This window comes from Elephas maximus, chromosome 17 (genome assembly GCF_024166365.1).
Source record: "Elephas maximus indicus isolate mEleMax1 chromosome 17, mEleMax1 primary haplotype, whole genome shotgun sequence".
Classification (NCBI taxonomy): Eukaryota; Metazoa; Chordata; class Mammalia; order Proboscidea; family Elephantidae; genus Elephas; species Elephas maximus.
The window spans coordinates 62,547,612-62,569,650 of NC_064835.1; the positions used below are offsets into that span (position 1 = coordinate 62,547,612).

The window sequence follows — 22,039 nt, forward strand, 5'->3', positions numbered from 1 at the left end:
CTAGATGGCGCCCTAAATGGCAGGAGGGCCAAGCGGGGGCCTGGCCACTGGGCCTGGCAGCGGCCACTCCCCAGCTCCCCTGGTGTCCTTGGGACGCCCAGAGGGAGGGATCTAGCCTGTCTGCGCCGCGACCACGTGTCTAACCCGAGGTTGCCGAGGGTACCACCTAGGCGTGCCGCCCACGAGGCCGCTTAGGAACCGTGGCGCCGGTCCCCTTCCCAACCAGCAGCACCGCCCACCTCGGGTTTTGCCCCGAAGGGGAGCAGGCCCAAGCAAGAGTGAGGGTTAGGGCAGAGAGGCTCGGCTTTGGCTACAATCCCTAAAGGTGGACAGCAGAGGCCACAGCTTGACGTGCCTGGGGCGGGGAGAGGGCACTGGGCGGTGCCGGGAACCAGGAAGACACGGACCGGGGAGGAACGCGGCGCTAGCGCTCTCTGCACCCCGCGGGCGACGCCACGGACCCCTCCCCCATCGAAGCCACCTTCAGCGGAAAAGGGGGGTCCCAGCGCAGCTGCTTCTGGCGGCGACTGCCGAGCCCCAGCTCTCAGCAGAGCCCGCCCCGGAGGAGGGGCCGGCTCCGCCCCACTTCCTCGCCGCCTCCCTCCCCCATCTCTTCCTTTCCTTCGGCCTCGCGCCCCCTCCTCCCTCCTCCTTCTCCATCCTTCCCCCACTCGGTTTGTGCGCCCCTCCCGCTGCGACTGGCTGGGAGGCTCGGCCGCCCCCGCCCCGAGAGGGAGGCGGGGGCCCAAGCGGCGGCGGCCACCCGAGGCTGCGGAGGGGGACGGGATCCGAGGCCCCGAGGCGGCCCTGCGTCTGGACCGGGCACCCGGGGGCCGCCTCGGCACCCCCAACCCAGGGCCGCGGGGCCTGGCCTCGCCGCGGGGTGGAGGAGGTAAGGGCGAGTCGCGGGAGCGCTGCAGGACTGCTCCAGGAGAGGGAGGGCGGGGAGGACCCCGAACCGATTCGTTGCCTCCTCCTCCCCATCCTTCTCCCCCACAGCCCTCCTGAGGCCCGCGGGGCCGCCCTACCAGGAGGGATTCGGAGCAGGCCAGGCCAGAGGCAGGAAAGGGGTTAATTTAAGGAAAGAAAATCAGACCGATTTGAGCCCAGGCTTCCCTTCCCCCCTCTCACCTGGGGCTCCCCGAGCCAGGCTGGGGGGCGGGAGCGGGGGCGGGGGCGGGCTCAAGATCCCCACTGGGACTCTGGACCTTGGAGAGCAGGGCCGGAGGGAGCGCCCTCAAGCCCCAGCCCTCCCCACCTGCATCTGTATGGGGGGGGCAGGGAAGGACCCGGTGTTGAGGCCTGGCTGGGCACCTGTGCGGGAGTCTGAGGGTGGGAGGGTTTGGGTGCCTGTGCGTGCTGGTGTGCACGTGTGATAGTCTGGAGGTGTGCAGGTGTGTGCACGCCTGTTTCTGTCTCCTCACATCGGAGTCCTACGCGGGTGTATGTGCAGACGGCATCTCTGGATGTGAGTGTGCCCCACTGCGTTGCTTTGCCTGTGCCTATGTGACCCTGCTGTGTAAACTACCCACAGTCTGCCTGTGAGCATGCTGTGGGGCCTGATCCTCCTTAGGCTAGTCTGCAGCAAGGGGCCCAGATGGTTTTCTGCGAGTGGGACCCAGGTGCTGGAGCCTGTGTGTGTGACCTTGGGAGGTGTGTGCATGTTCGCAGTCGAGTGAGGAGGAAGCTTAGAACAGATAAGCCAGTGTCGCACCTCCAGCAAGCAGAGGACTGGACGCATTGACCCTGTGGGTCTCCACCAGGCTGAAGTGACTACTATGGGAGGTGTACATGTTGAGGCCTCAGTCTTCTTGGAGGTGGGAGGGTCAGAGGGATTTAGAGAGGCAGGGGACATTCTTTTATTCCCCACCCACAGGGTACAGTGGGATTGGAGTAAAAGGAAATCGGTTTCTCAAAGCCAGGGAAGAGAGAACAGAGCTGAACTTAGCTCAGCCTCTCTGAGTGGGTGGGGGGAGGGGAAATAAGCTATTATCAGGGGACACTTCCAGCTGCCTCCCCTTCCTTAGAATACCTCCTCCACCTACCTGCAGATGCCTCCTGAAACCACTGAGCTTAGAGCTTCATTTCTTTGGCTGGTACATCCATCTATTACCACCCAAACCTTCCTCCTCCCTTTCTGTAATTTCTACCTTCTCTGCTCCTTTTCTACATGTGGGTTTTATATGGCAAGAAGGGAATGAGCTGTTGGGCCCTGAAGGCCAAGCGGGAGAGAAAGGAGATGCCAGGGGCTTGATGGGGAGTTGGGATCAGTGGAGAGGAGAAGATTGAGGCCATCACAAAACAAACTCTGCTAACTTCTCAGTTTTACCTGATCTATATTTAACAGAAAAAGAGAGAGTTTGGTGATGCCCACACACTTGTTTCTGAATTTAGGGATGCCTAGCTTGTTTGTTTTTGGTTTTTTTTTTTTAAGGAACCCTGGTGGCGCAGTGTTTAAGAGCTCGGCTGCTAACCAAAAGGTCGGTGGTTGGAACCCACCAGCTGCTCCGTGGGAAAAAGATATGGCAGTCTGCTTCGGTAAAGATTATAGCCTTAGAAACCCTATGGGGCAGTTCTACTCTGTCCTATAGGTAACTATGAGTTGGAATCGACTCTTCGGCAATGGGTTTGGTTTGGTTTTAGCTTGATTTTGTTTTTGGAATATTTGAAATGGCAAAGGGAGGATGGTTGTTGAAAGGGTACCTGCCATTCTGCCTTTGAATTTCCTGGACCTTCCTACCTCTCTGGTGACCCTCAACACTCTTTATTCATTAATTCAATAAATATTTATTGAGTGCTCCTATGAGCCAGCCTGTGAATATTATAGTGTTGGTACTACATTCTACTCCCAACCACAAGGAGCACAGCACAGAGGCTAAGAGCATGGATTCTGAAAGACAGGTAGTACTGAGTTCAAATCTTAACTTGTAACTGTTCCAGTTATTCATTGGTGTGTAGTAAACTACCCGAGAACTTATGGGGTTAAACAACAGTGATATATTATTTCTCTGGGTCAGCAGGTTGGGTTGGCCATGGCTGTGGACTCTGCTGGTCTCACTTGGAATCTCTCACACAATTGCATTCAGCTGGGAGATTGATTGGGAAGGAACATCAAAGATGGCCTCCTATCTTCCCGGGTCTCTCTACACGTGGCATCTAGTCGCTCAGTAGTCTAGCCCGTGATTCTTATAAGATGGCAGCTGGATCCCACCAGGGGATCTAAAATGACAAGTCCTAAAGTACAACTGCTTATCAGGCCTCTGCCTGCATCAAGCTTGCTAATATCCCATTGGACAAAGCAAGTCACATGGCCAAGCCCTGAAACAATGTGGGAGGAGACCGCATAAGGGCAAGAGGCACCATTCGTTGTGGCCCACCAAAGCAACAATCTGTTGCTGTCGGCCTTGGCCAAGTGATTTGGCCGCTCTGAACCTCAGTTTCCTCATCCTAAAATAGAGACGATACCACCTACCTGGCAGCATTGTCATGAGGACTAAAGGAGAAGCATGGTGTCTGACCAGAATAATTAGTAGGTAAATGTTCACTCTTTTGATTATTAGCCTGCAACTACCCTAACAGCATGGCTATCTTACTCATCTTTGTATCCCCAAGGCATAGGCTTTGTGCTTGACATCTTTTTGCTTGCTGGGTGGAATAGTATGAAGCAAACAAGCCCCAAAGCTTGATGCTCAACTAAAGCAAGAGTGTTGAGAAGATACAGCAAGTTTTTACATCCTAGTAAGTGATGAGCAGAGCCAGGGAGGCATCTGTTACTCGAGGTGATTCTCGGATTGGTCTGATTGTAACCAAACTCACCCAGTTCCAAGATGGTGGTAGAGATCACTTTGGTTACATGAAATCAATCAACTCATCCCCTATGCAGTGTGATTCTTCTAACAGTATACTGATACATACTGTGTGTAAGATGAGTCAGTTGTATTGTCTCTGTAATCAAATGTATATGGTGCAGGGGGATCTGATGTGCAAACAGGTCCATTATCATCCCTCTGTGTGTGATACCTGTTACCATACATGAAGAATTATGGTAAAAAGTGATTCATACCGTGTGTGATTTAAGCTAGTGGTGGGGGTCAGGGACAGCTTTATGGAAAGGGTAACATTTGAGCTGGACCAGCAGAATTCACCAATTAGAGAAGGTACTCCCAGCATGGACCAAGACTTGGGGGTGTAATGACACATGATACTTCATAGTAGAGCTGAGCTCCATAGGGCTCACTAAGGATGCCCATGGGAAGCAGTGGCAAAAGCTGGAGCTGGTAAGTGGTGGTCAGATTATGGGCAGCCTTGAAGGCAGGCAAGGCAGTGTGGACTTAATCTTTCAGAAGTTGGCTACCCTTAGAGGTTTTCTAGAAGAGTGACATGACTGGGTGTATATTTGCAGAAAACTTTGGAAGCCATGAGAATTCCAAGTTGGAGGAGTTAGGAAAAACAAATGAAACAAACAAAAAAAACAAAGTTAGAGTTAGAGACAGTATCAGTGGTCCAGATAGAAGGGTATATAGGTCTGAACTGGGACCGTGGCTATAGGAAAAACTACAAGGAGACAAAGTCAAGAAATATCTAGGAGACAGTATTGACAGAAATCAGTAATTGATGAGATATGAGAGAAGGGACACACTGAGACTTCAGAGATGCCTTGGAAATTGCTATCTAGGGTGCTGAGGAGATGATTTGATGGTGTTGGTTAAGATGGGAAACACGACAAGAAAGCAGATTTGGAGGTGGGAAAATTGTGAGTTCAGTATTAGCCATATTAAACTTTGAACCACTAACATTTAAATATTGTTTGTTAAACACTTCTGCTCATCAAAAGACTTCATCAAAAGAGTAAAAAGAGATCCTACAGACTGGGAAAAAATTTTTGGCTATGACAAATCTGACAAAGGTCTAATCTCTAAAATCTATAGGAAAATCCAACACCTCTACAACAAACAATCTGATTAAAAAATGGGCAAAGGATATGAACAGACGCTTCACCAAAGAAGACATTCAAGTGGCTAACAAATATATAATAAAATGCTTGCAATCACTAGCCATTAAAAAAAAAAAAGTTTTTTTTTTTAATGCAAATCAAAACCACAATGAGATAACATTTCACCCTGACTTTACTGGCACGAACCAAAAAACCAGAAAACAAATGTTGGAGAGGCTGTGGGGAGATTGGAACTCTTATGCGTTGCTAGTGGGAATGCAAAATGATACAACCATTTTGAAAAATGATATGGTGCTTCCTTAAAAAGCTAGAAAGAGAAATACCATATGATCCAGCAATCCCACTCCTAGGAATAAATGCTAGAGAAATAAGAGCTGTTGCACAAATAAGACATATGCACACCCATGTTCATGGCAGCATTGTTCACAATAGCAAAAAGATGGAAACAACCTAAGTGCCCATCAACAGATGAATGGATAAACAAACTATGGTATATACACACAATGGAATACCACTCAACGATAAATCTGTGAAGCATCTCACAATGTGGATGAATGTGGAGGGCATTATGCTGAGTGAAATAAGTCAATCACAAAAGGACAAATCTTTTATGAGACCACTACTATAAAAACTCATGAAAAGATTTACACAAAAAGAAACTATCTTTGATGGTTACAGGGGAGGGGAAGGGTGGGGGTGGAAAAACACTAAATAGACTATAGGTAAGTGGTAGCTTTGATGAAGGATAAGACAGTACACAATACTGGGGAATTTAGCACAACTTATCCAAGGCAGGGCTATGGAAGCTTCATGGATTCATCCACACTCCCTGAGGGACCAAATTACCGGGCTGAGGGCTGTGGGCACCATGGTCTTGGGGAATATCTAGCTCAGTTGGTATAACATAGTTTATAAAGAAAATGTTCTACATTCTACTTTGGTGAGTAGCGTCTGGGGTCTTAAAAGTTTACGAGTGGCTATCTAAAATACACCAGTGGTCTCGCCCCGTCTGGAGCAAGGGAAAATGAAGAAAACCACAGATATAAGGGCAAGATTAGTCCACAGTACTAATGGTCTACAACTACCACAGCCTCCACCAGACTGAGTCCAGCACAACTAAATGGTGCCTGCTTCCACCCCTGACTGCTCTGACAGGGATCACAATAGAGGGCCCTGGACAGGGCTGGAGAAAAATGGAAAACAAAATTCTAACTCATACACACACAAAAAAAAGACCAGATTTACTGGAGAAACCCCGAGAGTATGGTCCCTGGACACCCTTATAGCTCAGTAATGAAGTCATTCTTGAGGTTCACCCTTCAGCCAAAGATTAGACAGGCCCATAAAACAAAATGAGACTAAATGGGCACACCAGCCCAGGGGCAAGGATGAGAATGCAGGAGGGGACACGAAAGCTGGTAATGGTCAAGAAGGGAAGAGTGTTGACATGTCTTGGGGTTGGCAACGAATGTCACAAAACAACACGTGTATTATTTGTTTAATGAAAAACTAGTTTGCTCTGTAAACCTTTATCTAAAGTACAATAAAAAAAATTTTAAATAAAAAATGCTATTTAAAAAATAACAAATAAATAAATATTGTTTAATTGTAACTAAATTCTGATGAAATATTGCCTTTTTGTTCTCTCCCTCTCTGTTGGCTGCTTCTAAGAATCATTTTTAAAAAAAGGATTGCCATAAATGTTTAGGTCTAAAGCATTGGGCTGTCCATGTCTCAGCCCAGTGAATGATGAGATGGAGTAGAATTAGGTTATCTCTAAGAAGGATTTAAATATGTTCAGGTCTCTCCCATCTTAAAAACTGCTTCTGGGTTGTCCCATGCTGCCTCCTCCCCTTCACAGGTGGCTTCTTGTGTCCACTGTCACTACTCGCATCCTTACTTCTCTCACTCCTCAACCCACATCAGCCAGGTTCTCCAAAGCAGCCCTCTCTAAAGTCACCAGTGACTTTAGTACAATACTTTCTACTGCTCTTGAGTTGTCAGCATTATTTCCACTGTTGACTACTCCTTTCCTCTCCACTTGAAGGTTTCCTTGATGCCAGACCTCCCATTTCTGCTGCTGGTTCATAGGAACTTCTTGATTCTTATCCCTCCTCTGCTTTCTTGAGGGTCCATCTTTGCCACCCCTCTCTGTACCCTCTCTCTGCTCAACCACTTTTGTTTTTATGTTTTAGTTGCCAAAATTGTATTTTTGATCCTATATTGCAAACTGTGGGAACCCTGGTGGCATAGTGGTTAAAAGCTATGGCTGCTAACCAAAAGGTCAGCAGTTGAAATCCACCAGGCGTTCCTTGGAAACTCTATGGGGCAGTTCTACTTTGTCCTATAGGGTCTTTATGAGTTGTAATTGACTCGACAGCAACAGGTTTTTGTTTTTGTTTTTTAATTGCAAACTATGTACCAAGTATTTCTATTTCCAAGGCCCAGTGGAACCTCAAACTCATGAAATCTACAACCAAATTCATTCTCTCTCTCCCCAGACCTGCCTTCCTCCTCTTTCTGTCCTTACTGAGCTGCATCCCCATCTACCCATTTGCTCAAAACCCAAATCCAAGCCTCACCCTTGACTCCTCCCTTTCTCACCTGCCAGTCATTCTGTGACCAAGCCTCTTGACTCTTTTTCCTTAGTTGTCCCCATATCCACCCTCCTCCCCATTCACATTTCTGCTACCTTGGTTAACAGTTTCCAGCTCCAGTGTTCCAACAGCCTTGTTCCTGACCTTGGCCCTCAGTAGTCCGTTCTCTAAATTGTAAATTTGATCATGTCCTTTCTTGTTTAAAATCTTCCAGTGGGTCTCCAATGCCCAAGAAGGGCATTGTGTGACCTGCAAGAGGCTTCATGAACTGACTTGCCTCCATTTTTCTCTTCCACCGACCCTCTCTGAGAATTGTGCCACACTGAAGTCCTTGCCATTAATTCATTCCACAAATACATATTGAGCACCTACCACACTCCAGTCACTATTCGAAGTGCTGGGGAAATAGCAGTGATTAAGAAGACAATGTCTCTACCCTCATGGAACTTATATTTTAGCTCCCTGAAGGAGGCATACTCTTTCTCACTTCCTTGTCTTTGTAGCGATGATGTGTCCTCTGCCTGGAAACCTCACAATTGCCCTTCTTTACCTGACAACTCTACATTGCTCTTCAAGAATCAGCCTAATAATAAAATCTATTAAAACATTCTGCATCCTACTTTGGAGAGTGGCGTCTGGGGTCTTAAACACTAGCAAACGGCCATCTAAGATGCATCAATTGGTCTCAACCCACCTGGATCAAGAAAGAATGAAGAACACCAAAGACACAAGGTAATTATGAGCCTAAGAGACAGAAAGGACCACATAAACCAGAGACTACATCAGTCTAAGACCATGGTGTCCGGCTACAACTGATGACTGCCCTGACAAGGAACACAACAGAGAACCCCTGAGGGAGCAAGAGAGCAGTGGGATGCAGACCCCAAATTCTCATAAAAAGACCAGACTTAATGGCCAGACTGGGACTAGAAGGACCTCGGAGGCCATGGTCCCCAGGCCTTCTGTTAGCCCAAGGCAGGAACCATTCCCAAAGCCAACTCTTCAGACAGGGATTGGACTGGAATATGGGATGGAAAATGATACTGGTGAAGAATGAGCTTCTTGGATCAAGTAGACACATGAGACTATGTTGGCATCTCCTGTCCGGAGGCGAGATGAGAGGGCAGGGGGGCCAGAAGCTGCCCGAATGGACATGAGGAGAAAGAGTGGAGGGAAGGACTGTGCTGTCTTATTAGGGGAAGAGCAATTAGGAGTGTATAGCGAGGTATATGTAAATTTTTCTATGAGAAACTGACTTAATTTTTAAAATTTCACTTAAAGCAGAATAAAAATTAAAAAAAAAAAATCAGCCTAGACTTCATCTAAAGTACAATAAAAAAACAAAAATAAAAACTATTCTTTCCTCCAAAAAAAAAAAAAAAAAGTCAGCCCAGAAGCAGCCATCTCTGGGGGTACCCACTGCTCTTGGTTAAATGGAGGATCTTGTACCTGCCTCTTGCATGGCATGTATCCCATGACTGCAATCATCCAGTACCTCTTCAGTCTGCCCCAGGAGATGACAAGCAGCTTGACGGCAAGGGCCAGATCTTGTCTATGTGTCTTCACCATACGTACAACAGCAGCTGGCACAGTTCATGGCACACAGTAGATACTCAGTAAATGTACATTGAATGAATTGATGTTTGAATAGCACTTAGAAGAGAAGTCTAGAGTAGTAATATAGATTTTGGAGCATATTAGTTAGAACTCTTGATTGCAAGTAACAGAAATCCAACCCAAACTATTTTAAGCAAAAAAGGGATACATAGTAATTCATATAACTGGAAAGAAAAGGGGTCTTGGGCATAACTGCACCCAGGTTACAAAAAATGTGGAAAAAAAATTTCTTTAATGTGGTAAATATGGTATGGACTGTCTTTCCAGCCCTTGGCTCAGCTTCACTCTGAACGTTGCCACATTTTCCCCCACCATGCATAGGCTTTCTTCATATGGTGGATTGCAAGTAGTACAAGGCCATAGACAGTTTCATCATCCTAGCAAGTGATTCCAGAGGGACAAGAGGACTCTTCAATCTTCCATATAAACTCCCAGTGAAGGACTCTGATTGGCTGAGCTTGAAGAACATGCCCGTCCTTGGGCTAATCATTGTGGCCAAGTAGATGGTGGTACTATGATAGGCCAGGCCTAGGTCATGTGTCCACCCTGCAGGGTACTGAGATTGGCAGCTCCACCAGAACTACATGGAGTAGGGAGGGGCAGTTCACCAAAAAAAGAATGAGATCTTGCTATTATCAGCAGGTGAAGAAGACTTGCTGAGCAGATGAAAATAATATCCACTGCAGGAATTATCAGTGATCCTATGGTAGTGGAAGCCATGGAAATACAAGATTATCTGTGTTTCTGGCAGTCAACATGTGAAAGTGTGACAGACGGGAGTTAGAGAAGACACATCTTAAGATGGTTGGTCTTGTTTGGAGAGATAAAACTCACATACATGAAAGTCTTTAAAAAATAACCCAAGATGGTGCCTCTGATTTGTTCGGCCCGTAGAGTCTTTTTACCCGAAGAAAAGGGGAACCTTGAGCTGAACTTGAAAAAAACGCATTTGGACTTGAGATAGGCATTTCAAATGCAGAAGGAACATGAAAGGTCCCGGGGATGGTATGAAAGGAAGCAGGGCCAGGCTAAAAAGGAGGCAGGTCTTAGGGCTGCAGAGGTTGCTGATCTGGGGAGACTAGAAAGTAGAGGAAAATATGACTATTCTGTCCTGGTGCTCATAGTACAGGATTGTGATGGGATTTGAACAGAGTACACATCTATTTTTCTTTCTCCTCCTTTCTCTCCTCCTTGCCTCTGTTGCCTTCTTGCCTGCATTCAGTTAATGCTTCATGCTCATGCTGGAGAGGTGTGTAAATCTAGGCAAAATTATTCCTAGGTATAATTCATGGTCATTCCTCAGCTCCAGCAGATGGAGGGAAACTGGGGCAGGCTAGCCTGGAGTGAAGAGCCACCTGGACTCCAGAAGCCCCTCCCCTCCTCAACCCTGCACATCCACACACAGAGCCTGGCTAGCAGGGTGCTATGCAGGCGAAGGGTGCTGTGAAACTGCAAGGGTTGGGGGACAAGGGAGAAGACTGGCAACTTCTGAGACCCTGAAAAGTGCCCCCCATAGGAGGACTAGCGCTTAGCTGACATGGGCAGGCACACACAGGTGCTCTGACACCAGGCTGACCATACATTATGTAATAACCCTGTTCCTGAAGAGTTGTGTGTGCATGTATTGAATTCTACTTATAATATCCTTGGTCACTTTGTCAGTTTCTTTAGTTTTAGTCTACTCAGGTTTTCTATTTCTTCTTGGGTCAATTTTGATAATTTGTATTTTCCTAGAAGGGCATTCAGTTCATCTAGATCTTCAAAAATTTAGGCCAAGAGTTGTATCTAGTAGCATTTTAGTAATTAAAAAAAATATTTTCTTTGTCAGTGGTTATATCCCTTTTCTCATTCATAGTTTTGTGTATTTGTTTTCTTTTTTTTTCTCTTTAAAGAGACTTACCAGAGAGTTGTATATTTAGCTGGTCATTAGAGAGAACCATCTTTTTCATTTACCCCTCAAGTCTACTTTTTGGGTTTGAATATACATAGAGGGTGATAATGTTGGAACAATGATTAAATATTTATTTTAAAAAAAGCAAGTTAAATCCCTGTCTCAAAAAACTATGGTATTTATGGATGAAATAATAGAAAAACTAGGATTTGTTCAAAATTATTCAATGGATGGGAATGGGTGTGAAGCCGGGGAGCAATGTACAGATGAAACAAAATTTGACATGAGCTGTTAAAGCTGAATGATAGGTATACAGGAGTTCATTATAATATTCTATTTTTGAATATATGTGAACATTTCCATAAGGCAAAGTTGTTTGGGTTTTTTTTTTTTTTTAATCCCTATCTCCTTGTGCACACCAAAAATTTCTAGATGGATTAAAAATTCAAATGTACAAAAGGAAACCGCAAAGTACTAAATGAAAACATATATAATTTTTTATGTAGTCTTTGGGTAAGGGCAGACTTTCTAAACATGACAATAAAATCAGAAATCATAAAGGAAAAGGTTGATAAGTTTTACTGAAGCAAACTTTTAAAACTTTTAATCTATCAGTAAAAACCATAAACAAAATTAAAAGCCAGTCAACAAACTTGAGAAAAATATTTACAATATATAAATGACAAAGCTCAATACTGTAAAAAGCCTTTCCAAGCCAATAATGTGAATGTTCAGTGTAAAAACGAGCAAAGTAGTGCATAGGCAGTCATCAAAGGGATACAGATGACTGATAAATGTGTGAAACATGTCCAACCATAGTCACTAAAGAGACGTGAGTGAAACAGCCAGGCCATTTTTCATTTTCAAACTGGCAAGAGTACACTGAGGCCAAACCAGGAAGATGAGGAGTTTGGCTGCAGTTGATAGACAATGGAGAGCCACTGGAGGAGTGTGAGCAGGAGTCAAATGTAAAAAGAGGAACCTAGTGCCTTATAGAAAGGAGACTAGAGCTATGAGACTGAAGGCTAGCCCAGCAATCTAGGTGTGAGGAGGCAGTGGCCCAGAAGAGCACGAAGCATGAGAAAAGAATGGTTCAGTTGAAGGCATTCCAGAAGAAAAATCAGCAGGTCTTGACAGTTAGCAGAGAAAAATCAGGACAGCCAGTGGTGTGGCATGACTGGGAGGACTGTGGTGCCGTTGAAAGAAACTGGGATGCTGGGGGATGGATGAGTGAGGGAAAGGCCAGGATTTGGTTTTTGACACCACGGGTGGTTGTATTAGTCTGGATTCTCATTTATTAGTGACTGGCAACTGACTCAGATGGTTTAAGCAACAAAAAGAATTTACTGCCCCACATACTTGAAAAGTCCTGTATTAAAGCTTTAAGCATTTTAGATCTGGCTCCTGAAATGATATCAAGAATCTTTTTCTTCCTCTCTCACAAGGAGAGGACAGAAATGGCCACAAGCAGCTCCAGGCTCACCTCCCAGCTGAGCACAGATCCTCAGGTAGCTGTATTGGCCAAAATTTGGTGGCATGCCCATTCCTGAACCAATCACTGTACCTCTCACTGTACAGATCAAGGTCACATGCAGCCCCCTCTGGAGACAGAGGCTGGGGCAGCCCTACCCAAACAACATAGATTCAAAATGGGGGAATGGTTCTCTAAGGAAAAATTGGGGGCCTAGGCACAAAGAGGGACTGGAGCTGAGTAGCAAAAATGTTGACTGCCCACTGCATTCCACCTCTCAGCTGTCCAAGATCTACATGCACACTCTTCCCTTCATATAATTAAAAAATTCCTCCTGTTTAACATAATATAACTATCCCATGCACAACTTAAAGCACACTCGTCCCATCTCTGGAGGGAGATGTCCTAGTTGTCACCCACAACCAGCCCCAATTCTGAGATCTCGGGGGTAGACTTCCTGTTTGGTTAGGTGCTGAGCCAGCCCATCATGGTCATTTAGTTTATGGCCAGACTACAATGATGGAGGAAGAATAGGGTACCTGAAAAATCAAAAGCTCTCCATGTTAAAGAGGGGAGATAGTGAAAGTCACTCAGTGGTTACAGGTCCAGCCTATGGTCCATGTCCTGCTGGACCAAATGGCAAGGATGAGGCTTCCTGGCTTACCAATCAGCTGCTCCAGCTCTGCTCTCTCTGAGTCTCCCTCCCTTGTCCATCATGCTCAGTGGCCACATGTGAGCCGGACACTGACAGGTCACCTCCCATTGGTGCAGGTTTTTTTTGTTGTTTTGGGGAGAACCCTAGATGTGAAGAGTCCCTGGGTGGCTCAAACAGTTAAGATGCTAAACTCCTAACCAAAAGGTTGGCAGTTCGAACCTACCCAAAGGTGCCTCGGAAGACAGACCCGGCGATTTGCTTCTGAAAGGTCACAGCCTTGAAAACCCTATGGAGCACAATTCTACTCTGAAACACATGGGGTTGCCATGAGTTGGAATTGACTCCATGGCAACTGGTTCATTTTTCTAGGGACTGAGTAATCCCAGGCCTTTGTTTTCCAGGTTTGCATTTTTTTGTTTTTGTTTTTTTTTCTGGCCCCCCCCCAAAAAAAAAAAAAACTAGTTGCCATGGAGTCGATCTGAACTCATGGGGACCCCATGTGTGTCAGAGTAGAGCTGTGCTCCATAGGGTTTTCAATGCCTTTCTTTCAAGGCATTTCTGGGTGGATTCAAACCTCCAACCTTTTGGTTAACAACTGAGTGTGTTAACTGCTTGCACTATCCCCCCAAAAAAAAAAAAAGCCAAAGCAAACCTGTTGTCGTCAAGTTGATTCCGGTCCCATAGCGACCATATAAGGGACTCCTTTTCTAACAATACAATTCTCCGCATCATTAGGAAGCATTCCATCAATTTGCATTCAGTAATTCCCAGATCTAGTATCCAAAGCTAGAGACATCATTGAAAGTTCTAATTCTCGAATCTAGTCCCTTGTACTGGTGTTGGGAGGAAGGAGGGGGTTGTCTCTTAGCAACAGGCCTTCACCCATCCCAGGGACCTTCAGTTCTGTGGCCTCTCACTAGGCCTCTGCCACACAGCAATACAAACCCCTAGTCTGGGGCAGGAGGCAGAGCTTATTTGCCCCTTCTCACTCAAGCTGCAGCCCAGTGGAAAGCTGTCTATAATGTAAGCTAAGGTAATGGTTGCCCCTGATGAGCTGGGAGGACACAGCAGGAGGGGTTCAGGAGAGGCTGAGGAGCCAGGTGCCTGTCAGGCCCCAGGCTTGTCTACCCCTGTGTTTCCAGCCTTCCTCTCTTTGCTTGAGCTGATGTTAGCTTGAAGCAGAGAACTGGGTCTTAATTATCTGACTCTCAGCCATACTGGATTACTGGCCTCAGTCAGAAAGGGCTCCTCTGGGCAAAACCACATTTTCTCCCTCTCTGCTTTCAGGTGGACCTCCTTTAGCCAGAGTGTGTCTCTTACTGAAAGCCATGAGAAAGGCCACATAACACATCCTGACATTTTTTCTAAAAGTCCTCTAAAGCCCCAGCCTTGGTAGGGATCTGTTCTGAGCACTGGAGGCAGTGGGAGGTAATTTAATCAGCTGCTTTGCTGCTGTGTAACAAGGTTTGCCAACTTCTGAGTGGGGAATTAGAAAGTGGTAATATCTTACACCCCAACTTAGAAAACAAACATACGAAAAAAATATTGCCGTCAAGTCGATCCCAACTCATGATGACCCCATGTGCTTCAGAGCAGAATTCCTACATAGGGTTTTCTTGGCAGTAATATTTACAGAAGCAGATTGCCAGGCCTTTCTTCCATGGTACCAATGGGTAGGTTTGAACCACTAACCTTTAAGTTAGTAGTTGAATACAAACCATTTATGCCCCCCAAGGACCTCCACTCCACCTTATTTCAGCTAATTCTGTCTTAGGTTCTATTACTTGAAAAAGAAAACCCATTTCTGATTCTAATTTCTTGGTTAGGACTTTTTGCTAGTACAAGTAACAAAGGCCCTATTCCAACTAACTTGAGCAAAAAAAGGGAATTGATGGACTCATGTAATTGAACAAACCAGGATCTTAAACAGCGTCTGTGGCAAATCTCTCTTTCTCCATCTCAGTTTTGTTTTTCTGTGCAGGCTTCATTACCAGGTGGTTCCTCCCAAAAGGAGACAAAGATGGCCCTAGCAGCTCTGGCCTTACCCACCAGCTTTGAAACTTCAGACCAAAGAGGATGACTTTTCCAAGTAGTTTGAGAAAAGTGCTGGACCTGACTCAGCTCAAATGGGGTGATCTGTACCCATGCCAGGACTCTGATCAGCCAGGCCTATGTCATATTCTTATTCCTGGAGCCAGGAGTGGACCACGACACCTCATGAGACCACATGGACGAAGAGAGTGGTAAAGGAAAGATGGTTCCCCAAATCAAAGCAGGGTGCTATTACGAGGAAGAATAATGGGTGCTGGACTAGCAAAGGGAACAGATAGTCACATGGTAATGCACAGAAGGCAGACGGAACTCAGGAGCAGGTTAGGATGGAGAGGAAGAGTCAACAGAGGCTTAAATGTGTGAGTGAACCTGTGGGAGCAAACCAGACTGCCTGGGGAGAGGACAGAGGCAGAGGAGGATTGAAGTGGACCTCAGGGAATGCCCCATCAGGAGACAGAAAATTTAGGATGGCAGAAGGGGAGATTTGAAAACAACAAGAAAAACCCAACAGGGACAGAATTATGGCAGCCTGTGAAGATGAAGGGGTCAAGAGTAATCGGCCAATGGAACAAGTGGCCAAATGCCCTCGATGACAACTGGAAAGGATACTTCCGAATTCATTCTATGAAGCCAGCATGACCCAGATACCAAAACCAGGCAAGGACACCACAAAAAAAGAAAATTACAGATCAATATCTCTCATGAATATAGATGCAAAAATTCTCAACGAAATTCCAGCCAGTAGAATTCAGCATCATATTAAAAAAAAAAAGATACACCACAACCAAGTGGGATTCATACTAGGTATACAAGAATTGTTCAACATTAGAAGATCAATCCACATAATCCACCGCATAAATAAAACAAAATAATCACATGATCATCTCAATCGATGCAGAAAAGGCATTCAATAAAGTCCAATAGCCATTCCTGATTAAAAACTCTCAATAAGACAGGAATAATAATAAAAAAAAAAAAAAAACAGGAATAGAAGAGAATATTCCTCAACATAATAAAGGGCATCTATACAAAACCAACCCTGGTAGCGTAGTGGTTAATTGCTACGGCTGCTAACCAAAGAATTGGCAGTTCGAATCCGCTAGGTGCTCCTTGGAAACTCTATAGGGCAGTTCTACTCTGTCCTATAGGGCTGCTATGAGTCGGAATCGACTCAACGGCACTGGGTTTGGTTTTTTGGTTATACAAAACCAACAGCCAACATCATTCTTAACACAGAGAGGTTGAAAACCTTCCGCCTGAGAACAGGAACAAGACAAGGATGCCCTTTATTGCCACTCCTGTTTACCATTGTGCTGGAAGTCCTAGGTAGAGCAATAATGCAAGAAAAAGAAATAAAAGGCATCCAAATTAGTAAGGAAGAAGTAGAACTATCCCTATTCGTGGATGATATGATACTATACATAGAGAGCCCCAAAGACTGCACAAGAATACTACTGGAACTAATAGAAAGATTCAGCAGAGTTGCAGGATACAAAATAAACATACAAAAATCAGTTGGCTTCCTCTACACCAATAAAGAGAACTATGAAAAGGATATCAAGAAAGCAATACTGTTTATGATAGCCCCTAACATAGTTCTCTTTATAGGCATTACTGGCACGAATCAAAAAAACAGAAAATAACAAATGTTGGAGAGGCTGCAGGGAGATTGAAACTCTTATGCACTGCTGGTGGGAATGCAAAATGGTACAACCATTGTGGGAAATGATATCGTGCTTCCTTAAGAAGCTAGAAATAGAAATACCATATGATCCAGCAATCTCACTCCTAGGAATATGTCCTAGAGAAATAACAGCCATCACACTAATAGATATATGCATGCCCATGTTCATTGCAGCATTGTTCACAATAGAAAAAAGATGGAAACAACCTAAGTGCCCATCAACAGATGAATGGGTAAACGAACTATGGTACATACAACAACAGCATACTACACTATGATAAAGAACAATGATGAATCTGCGAAACATCTCACAACATGGATGAATCTGGAAAACATTATGCTGAGTGAAATAAGTCAATGACAAAAGAACATGAGACCACTATTATAAAAATTCATGAAAAGGTTTACACACAGAAAGAAACAGTTTTTGATGGCTATGAGGGAGAGGAGGGGTGGGGCGGGAACACTAATTAGTAGATAAGTGGTAACTTTTGTGAAGGGTAAGACAGTACACAATACTGGGGAAGTCAGCACAACTTGACCTAGGCAAAGTCATAGAAGTTTCACAGACACATCCAAACTCACTGAGGGACAGAGTTACTAGGCTGAGGGCTGGGGACCGTGGTCTCAGGGACATCTAGCTCAATTGGCATAACATAGTTTATAAGAAAATGTTCTACATCTGACTGTGGTGAGTAGTGTCTGAGGTCTTAAAAGCTTGTGAGCGAGAATTATTTTAGGTAAGGGGAAGGACAACAGACAATACAGGGGAAGTCAGCACAACTGGACTAAACCAAGAGCAAAGAAGTTTCCTGAAAACAACCAAACAGTTCAAGGAACAGAGTAGCAGGGGGAGGGTTCTGGGGACTATGGTTCCAGGGGATATCTAGGTCAATTGGCATAACAAAGTGTCTTAAGAAAATGTTCTGCATCCCACTTTGGTGAGTGGCGTCTGGGGTCTTAAAAGTTAGCAAGTGGTCACCTAAGATGCATCAATTGGTTTCAACCCACCTGGAGCAAAGGAGAATGAAGAACACCAAAGACACAAGGAAACTATTAGCCCAAGAGACAGAAAGGGCCACATAAACCGAAGACTCCATCAGCCTGAGACGGGAAGAACTAGATGGTGCCCAGCTACCACCAGTGACTGCCCTGACAGGGAACACAACAGAGAAACCCTGATGGAGCAGGAGAAAAATGGGATGCAGACCTCAAATTCTAGTAAAAAGACCAGACTTAGTGGTCTGACTGAGATTGGAGGGAGCCCAGAGGTCATGGCCCCCAGACTCTCTGTTAGCCCAAAACTAAATCCATTCCCAAAGCCAGCTCTTCAAAGATTAGACTGGACTGACTATAAGACAAAAAGATACTGGTGAGGAGTGTGCTTCCTAACTCAAGTAGACTATGTGAGCAGCTCCTGTTTGGAGGCAAAACGAGAAGGCAGAGGGGACAGGAGCTGGTTGAATGGACATAGGAAATACAGAGTGGAGAGAAGGAGTGTGCTGTCACATTGTAGGGAGAGTAACTAGGGTCACATAACAATGTGTATATAAGTTTTTGAATGAGAAACTGACTTGAATTGTAAATTTTCACTTAAAGCACAATAAAAAAATAAATAAATAAAGCTTGTGAGTGGCCATGTAAGATACATCTGTTGGTCCCATCCCAGCTGACGCAAAGGAGAATGAAGAAAACCAAATACACAAAGGAAAGATTAGTCCAAACGACTGATGGACCACAACTATCGCAACCTCCACCAGACTGAGCCCAGAACAACTAAGTGGTGCCTGGCTACCAGCAGCGACTGCTCTGACAGGGATCACAATAGAGGGTCCTGGACAGAGTGGGAGGAAAATGTAGGACAAAATTCAAATTCACACACACACAAAAAAGACCAGACTTGATGGTCTGGCAGAGACTGGAGAAACCTTGAGAGTATGGCCCCTGGACACCCTTTTAACTCAATACTGAAATCACTCCCGAGATTCACCCTTCAGCCAAAGATTAGACAGGTCTGTAGGGCAATCAACACACATGAGGAGAGTACTTCATAGTTCAATCATGTATACGAGACTAAATGGACACAGCAACCCAAAAGCAAAGATGAGAAGGCAGGAAGGAACAGGGAAACTGGACAAATGGAAATGGAGAATATGGGGTTGAGAAAGGGAGAGTACTGACACATCGCGGGCTTGGCAACCAATGTCACAAAACAATTCGTGTATTAATTTTTTAATGAGAAACTAATTTTCTCTGAAAACTTTCACCTAAAGCACAGTGAATAATAATTACAAAGCATATCAGCCAGTGGAACAAGTGATCAAAAGCCTTCAGTGACAGCTGGATTGGCTGGTTAGCAGGTGGCCTGTGACCGTGAGGAGCACAGTGGCATTTGAGGTTGGCTGAAGTCTACTGCAGGCAGTTAGGAAAAGCATGGCAGTGAGGAGTGGAATGCAGGTCCCAGAAGGCGGAGAAGGGGTGTCAGGAAGCCAAGGATGAAGGGGGATGGACAGCAGGAATTGAGGGGTGATGAGGTGGTAATGCCAGGGTGAGTAGTGGCTTGTGCCAGAACAAGCCTGTGGAGCACAGAAAACGTGGCCCTTGGGGCAAAGGGTGGACAGGGACACTTATTGGTGGCCTACTTAGCAAAGAAATCTGAGAAAAGGACCTAGGTCCTGTGCAGGAGTGGGAGGGTGAGGTACAGAAGCAGGGACAGGAACAGACAGTGACACACACAGATATCATCAGGTGGGGTGACATCTTGGTCACTGCAACACAGTGCCAATCATGCAGCCTGTGTGATGGATATGGTTTCCATGAGATGAAAATAAGCATCTTCTTTTTAAGATTTTTTTTTTTAGATTTAACAAAATAGTGCACTAATCTTGTACAGCTTGCTGACTGTTTACATGTATATACACTTGTATAATCACCACTCAGATCAAGATATAGAACACTTGCAGCATCCCATAAGCTTCCCTCATGCCTCTTCCCAGTCCATATAGCACCCAGGGGTGAATCTCTGTTTTGACTTCTGTCATCATCAGTTTTGTCTGTTCTTGAACTCCAAATATATGGAATCCTACAGCATGTGCACTCTTTAATATGGCTTCTTTTGTGCAAGATAACGTTGAATGGACTCATCCATGTTATTGCAGGTACTAGGAGTTCCTTTTCTTATTGCTGGGTAGTATTCCATCATGAGGGGTACCTGCGTGGTGCAAACTGTTAAGCGCTGGACTACCAGCTGAAAGGCTGGTGGTTCAAACCCACCCAGAGGCACCCCAGAAGATAAACCTGGCATGTGCTTCCGAAAGGTCAGGGCCTCGACAAACGCCATGGAGCACAGTTCTACTTTGTTGTATATGGGGTTGCCAGGGGTCAGAACTCACTGGATGGCAACTAACAACAACATGCCATTATGAACATACTACCGTCATTGTACTGCTGATGCGCACTTGGGTTGTTTCCAGGTTGGGATTATTATAAGTAAAGCGAGTTTTCCTTTTTAAGAACTCTCGTTCTTTCACTCTTGTACATGTACAGGCCCTCTCGGAGGTTAGGCCATTGGTCTTCCCCCTGCATTCTAAGAACTTATTCCCTGGGAAGGGGGCTGCCGGGGAGCAGTGATACCAACCTCCTAAGACTTCCTCCCTCTCTTTCAGCTTCCTTGCCCCTGGCAGCGGGCGCCCTGAGCCTTCCTGACCCCACAGGGGGGCTCGCCCGAGGCCCCCCATGAACGCGCCTGGCTGACCAGTGGGGCGGCCGCGGTGGAGCCCGGGCACCGCGGGGCCAGCGGGGCCATGGCCTCGCTGGACCTGCCGTACCGCTGCCCGCGCTGCGGAGAGCACAAGCGCTTCCGGAGCCTGTCGTCGCTGCGCGCACACCTAGAGTACAGCCACACCTACGAGACACTCTACATCCTCTCCAAGACCAACAGCATCTGCGACGGGGCTGCAGCTGCGGCAGCAGCCGCGGCTGCGTCAGGCTTCCAGCTGGCGCCCGAGCCCGCCGCCCTGCTGGCCGTGCCCGGCGCCCGGCGTGAGGTCTTCGAAAGCACGTCCTTCCAGGGCAAGGAGCAGACGGCCGGGCCGCCCGCAGGGCCACACCTGTTGCATCACCACCACCACCACGCGCCCCTCGCCCACTTCCCCGGCGACTTGGTGCCCGCCAGCCTACCTTGTGAGGAGCTGGCCGAGCCGAGCCTGGTGCCCGCCGCGCGCTACGCGCTGCGCGAGATAGAGATTCCGCTGGGCGAGCTGTTCGCGCGCAAGTCGGTGGCGTCCTCTGCATGCTCGACGCCACCACCCGGGCCTGGGCCCGGCCCTTGTCCCGGGCCCGCCTCAGCCTCGCCGGCATCGCCGTTGCCCGCCGATGTGGCGTATGAGGAGGGACTGGCCCGCCTCAAGATCCGCGCGCTGGAGAAGCTGGAGGTAGACCGGCGGCTGGAGCGGCTGAGCGAGGAGGTGGAGCAGAAGATCGCGGGCCAGGTGGGCAGGCTGCAGGCCGAGCTGGAACGCAAAGCGGCCGAGCTGGAGACTGCGCGGCAGGAGAGCGCGCGGCTGGGGCGCGAAAAGGAGGAGCTGGAGGAGCGCGCCTCTGAGCTCTCGCGCCAGGTGGACGTGAGCGTGGAGCTGCTGGCCTCGCTCAAGCAGGACCTGGTGCACAAGGAACAGGAATTGAGCCGCAAGCAGCAGTGAGTGGGGACGCAGGGCCGTATGGGTGGGTTTGCCGTGAAAGTTTCTGAATGGGTGACAGTGTGCCACTGCGCCACCACCACCGAGAGCTTGCTTGAGTGTGGCTATGAGTGTGTCTGTGTGTGGGACCAAGAGCATGTCCTGATGGTATGTGTTTGACTGGAACTGTGAGTTCAGGGCAGTATGTGCTTGCCAGTGAAGACTGCCTATTTCTCTTCCTTCTCTAGCTGGCATCCTTGTAAAAGCCAACCCCTGCATTTTTGTACCAGATGCTGTCCTTTTTGCCTGCTCAAAGACATGGCTCAGTTCTCCCCTCTTCCACAAAACCTCTCTAGCTACTGTATCAGTCCTAAAAGCAGTCAAGCATGATGTCATTTCTGCCACCTGTCTTAACCCTACTACCCTATAAGCTATTGCCTTG

General features: G+C 46.6%; 2 protein-coding genes across 3 annotated transcripts in view; one reads left to right on the plus strand and one right to left on the minus strand.

Annotated features, from left to right (window-relative positions):
- FBXO41 (F-box protein 41) overlaps positions 1-22,039 on the plus strand; it is a 45,535-nt gene that overhangs the window by 9,336 nt on the left and 14,160 nt on the right. Inside the window, exons 1-2 of one of the 2 annotated variants that reach the window (XM_049857361.1) lie at positions 733-892; positions 20,587-21,617. In XM_049857361.1, coding sequence (XP_049713318.1) covers positions 20,725-21,617 — 893 coding nt within the window. In that variant the 5' untranslated portion in view covers positions 733-892; positions 20,587-20,724. Of the gene's footprint in view, positions 1-732; positions 893-20,586; positions 21,618-22,039 lie in introns of those variants that run through there. The other variant, XM_049857362.1, reaches the window with a different exon arrangement.
- On the minus strand, positions 192-20,726 carry LOC126060283 (collagen alpha-1(III) chain-like). The gene is made up of 3 exons (XM_049856363.1): positions 20,596-20,726; positions 1,132-1,208; positions 192-1,024 (listed from the first exon to the last, which is right to left on the minus strand). Exons 1-3 carry the CDS (start codon positions 20,724-20,726, stop codon positions 192-194), a joined length of 1,041 nt encoding a protein of 346 aa, XP_049712320.1.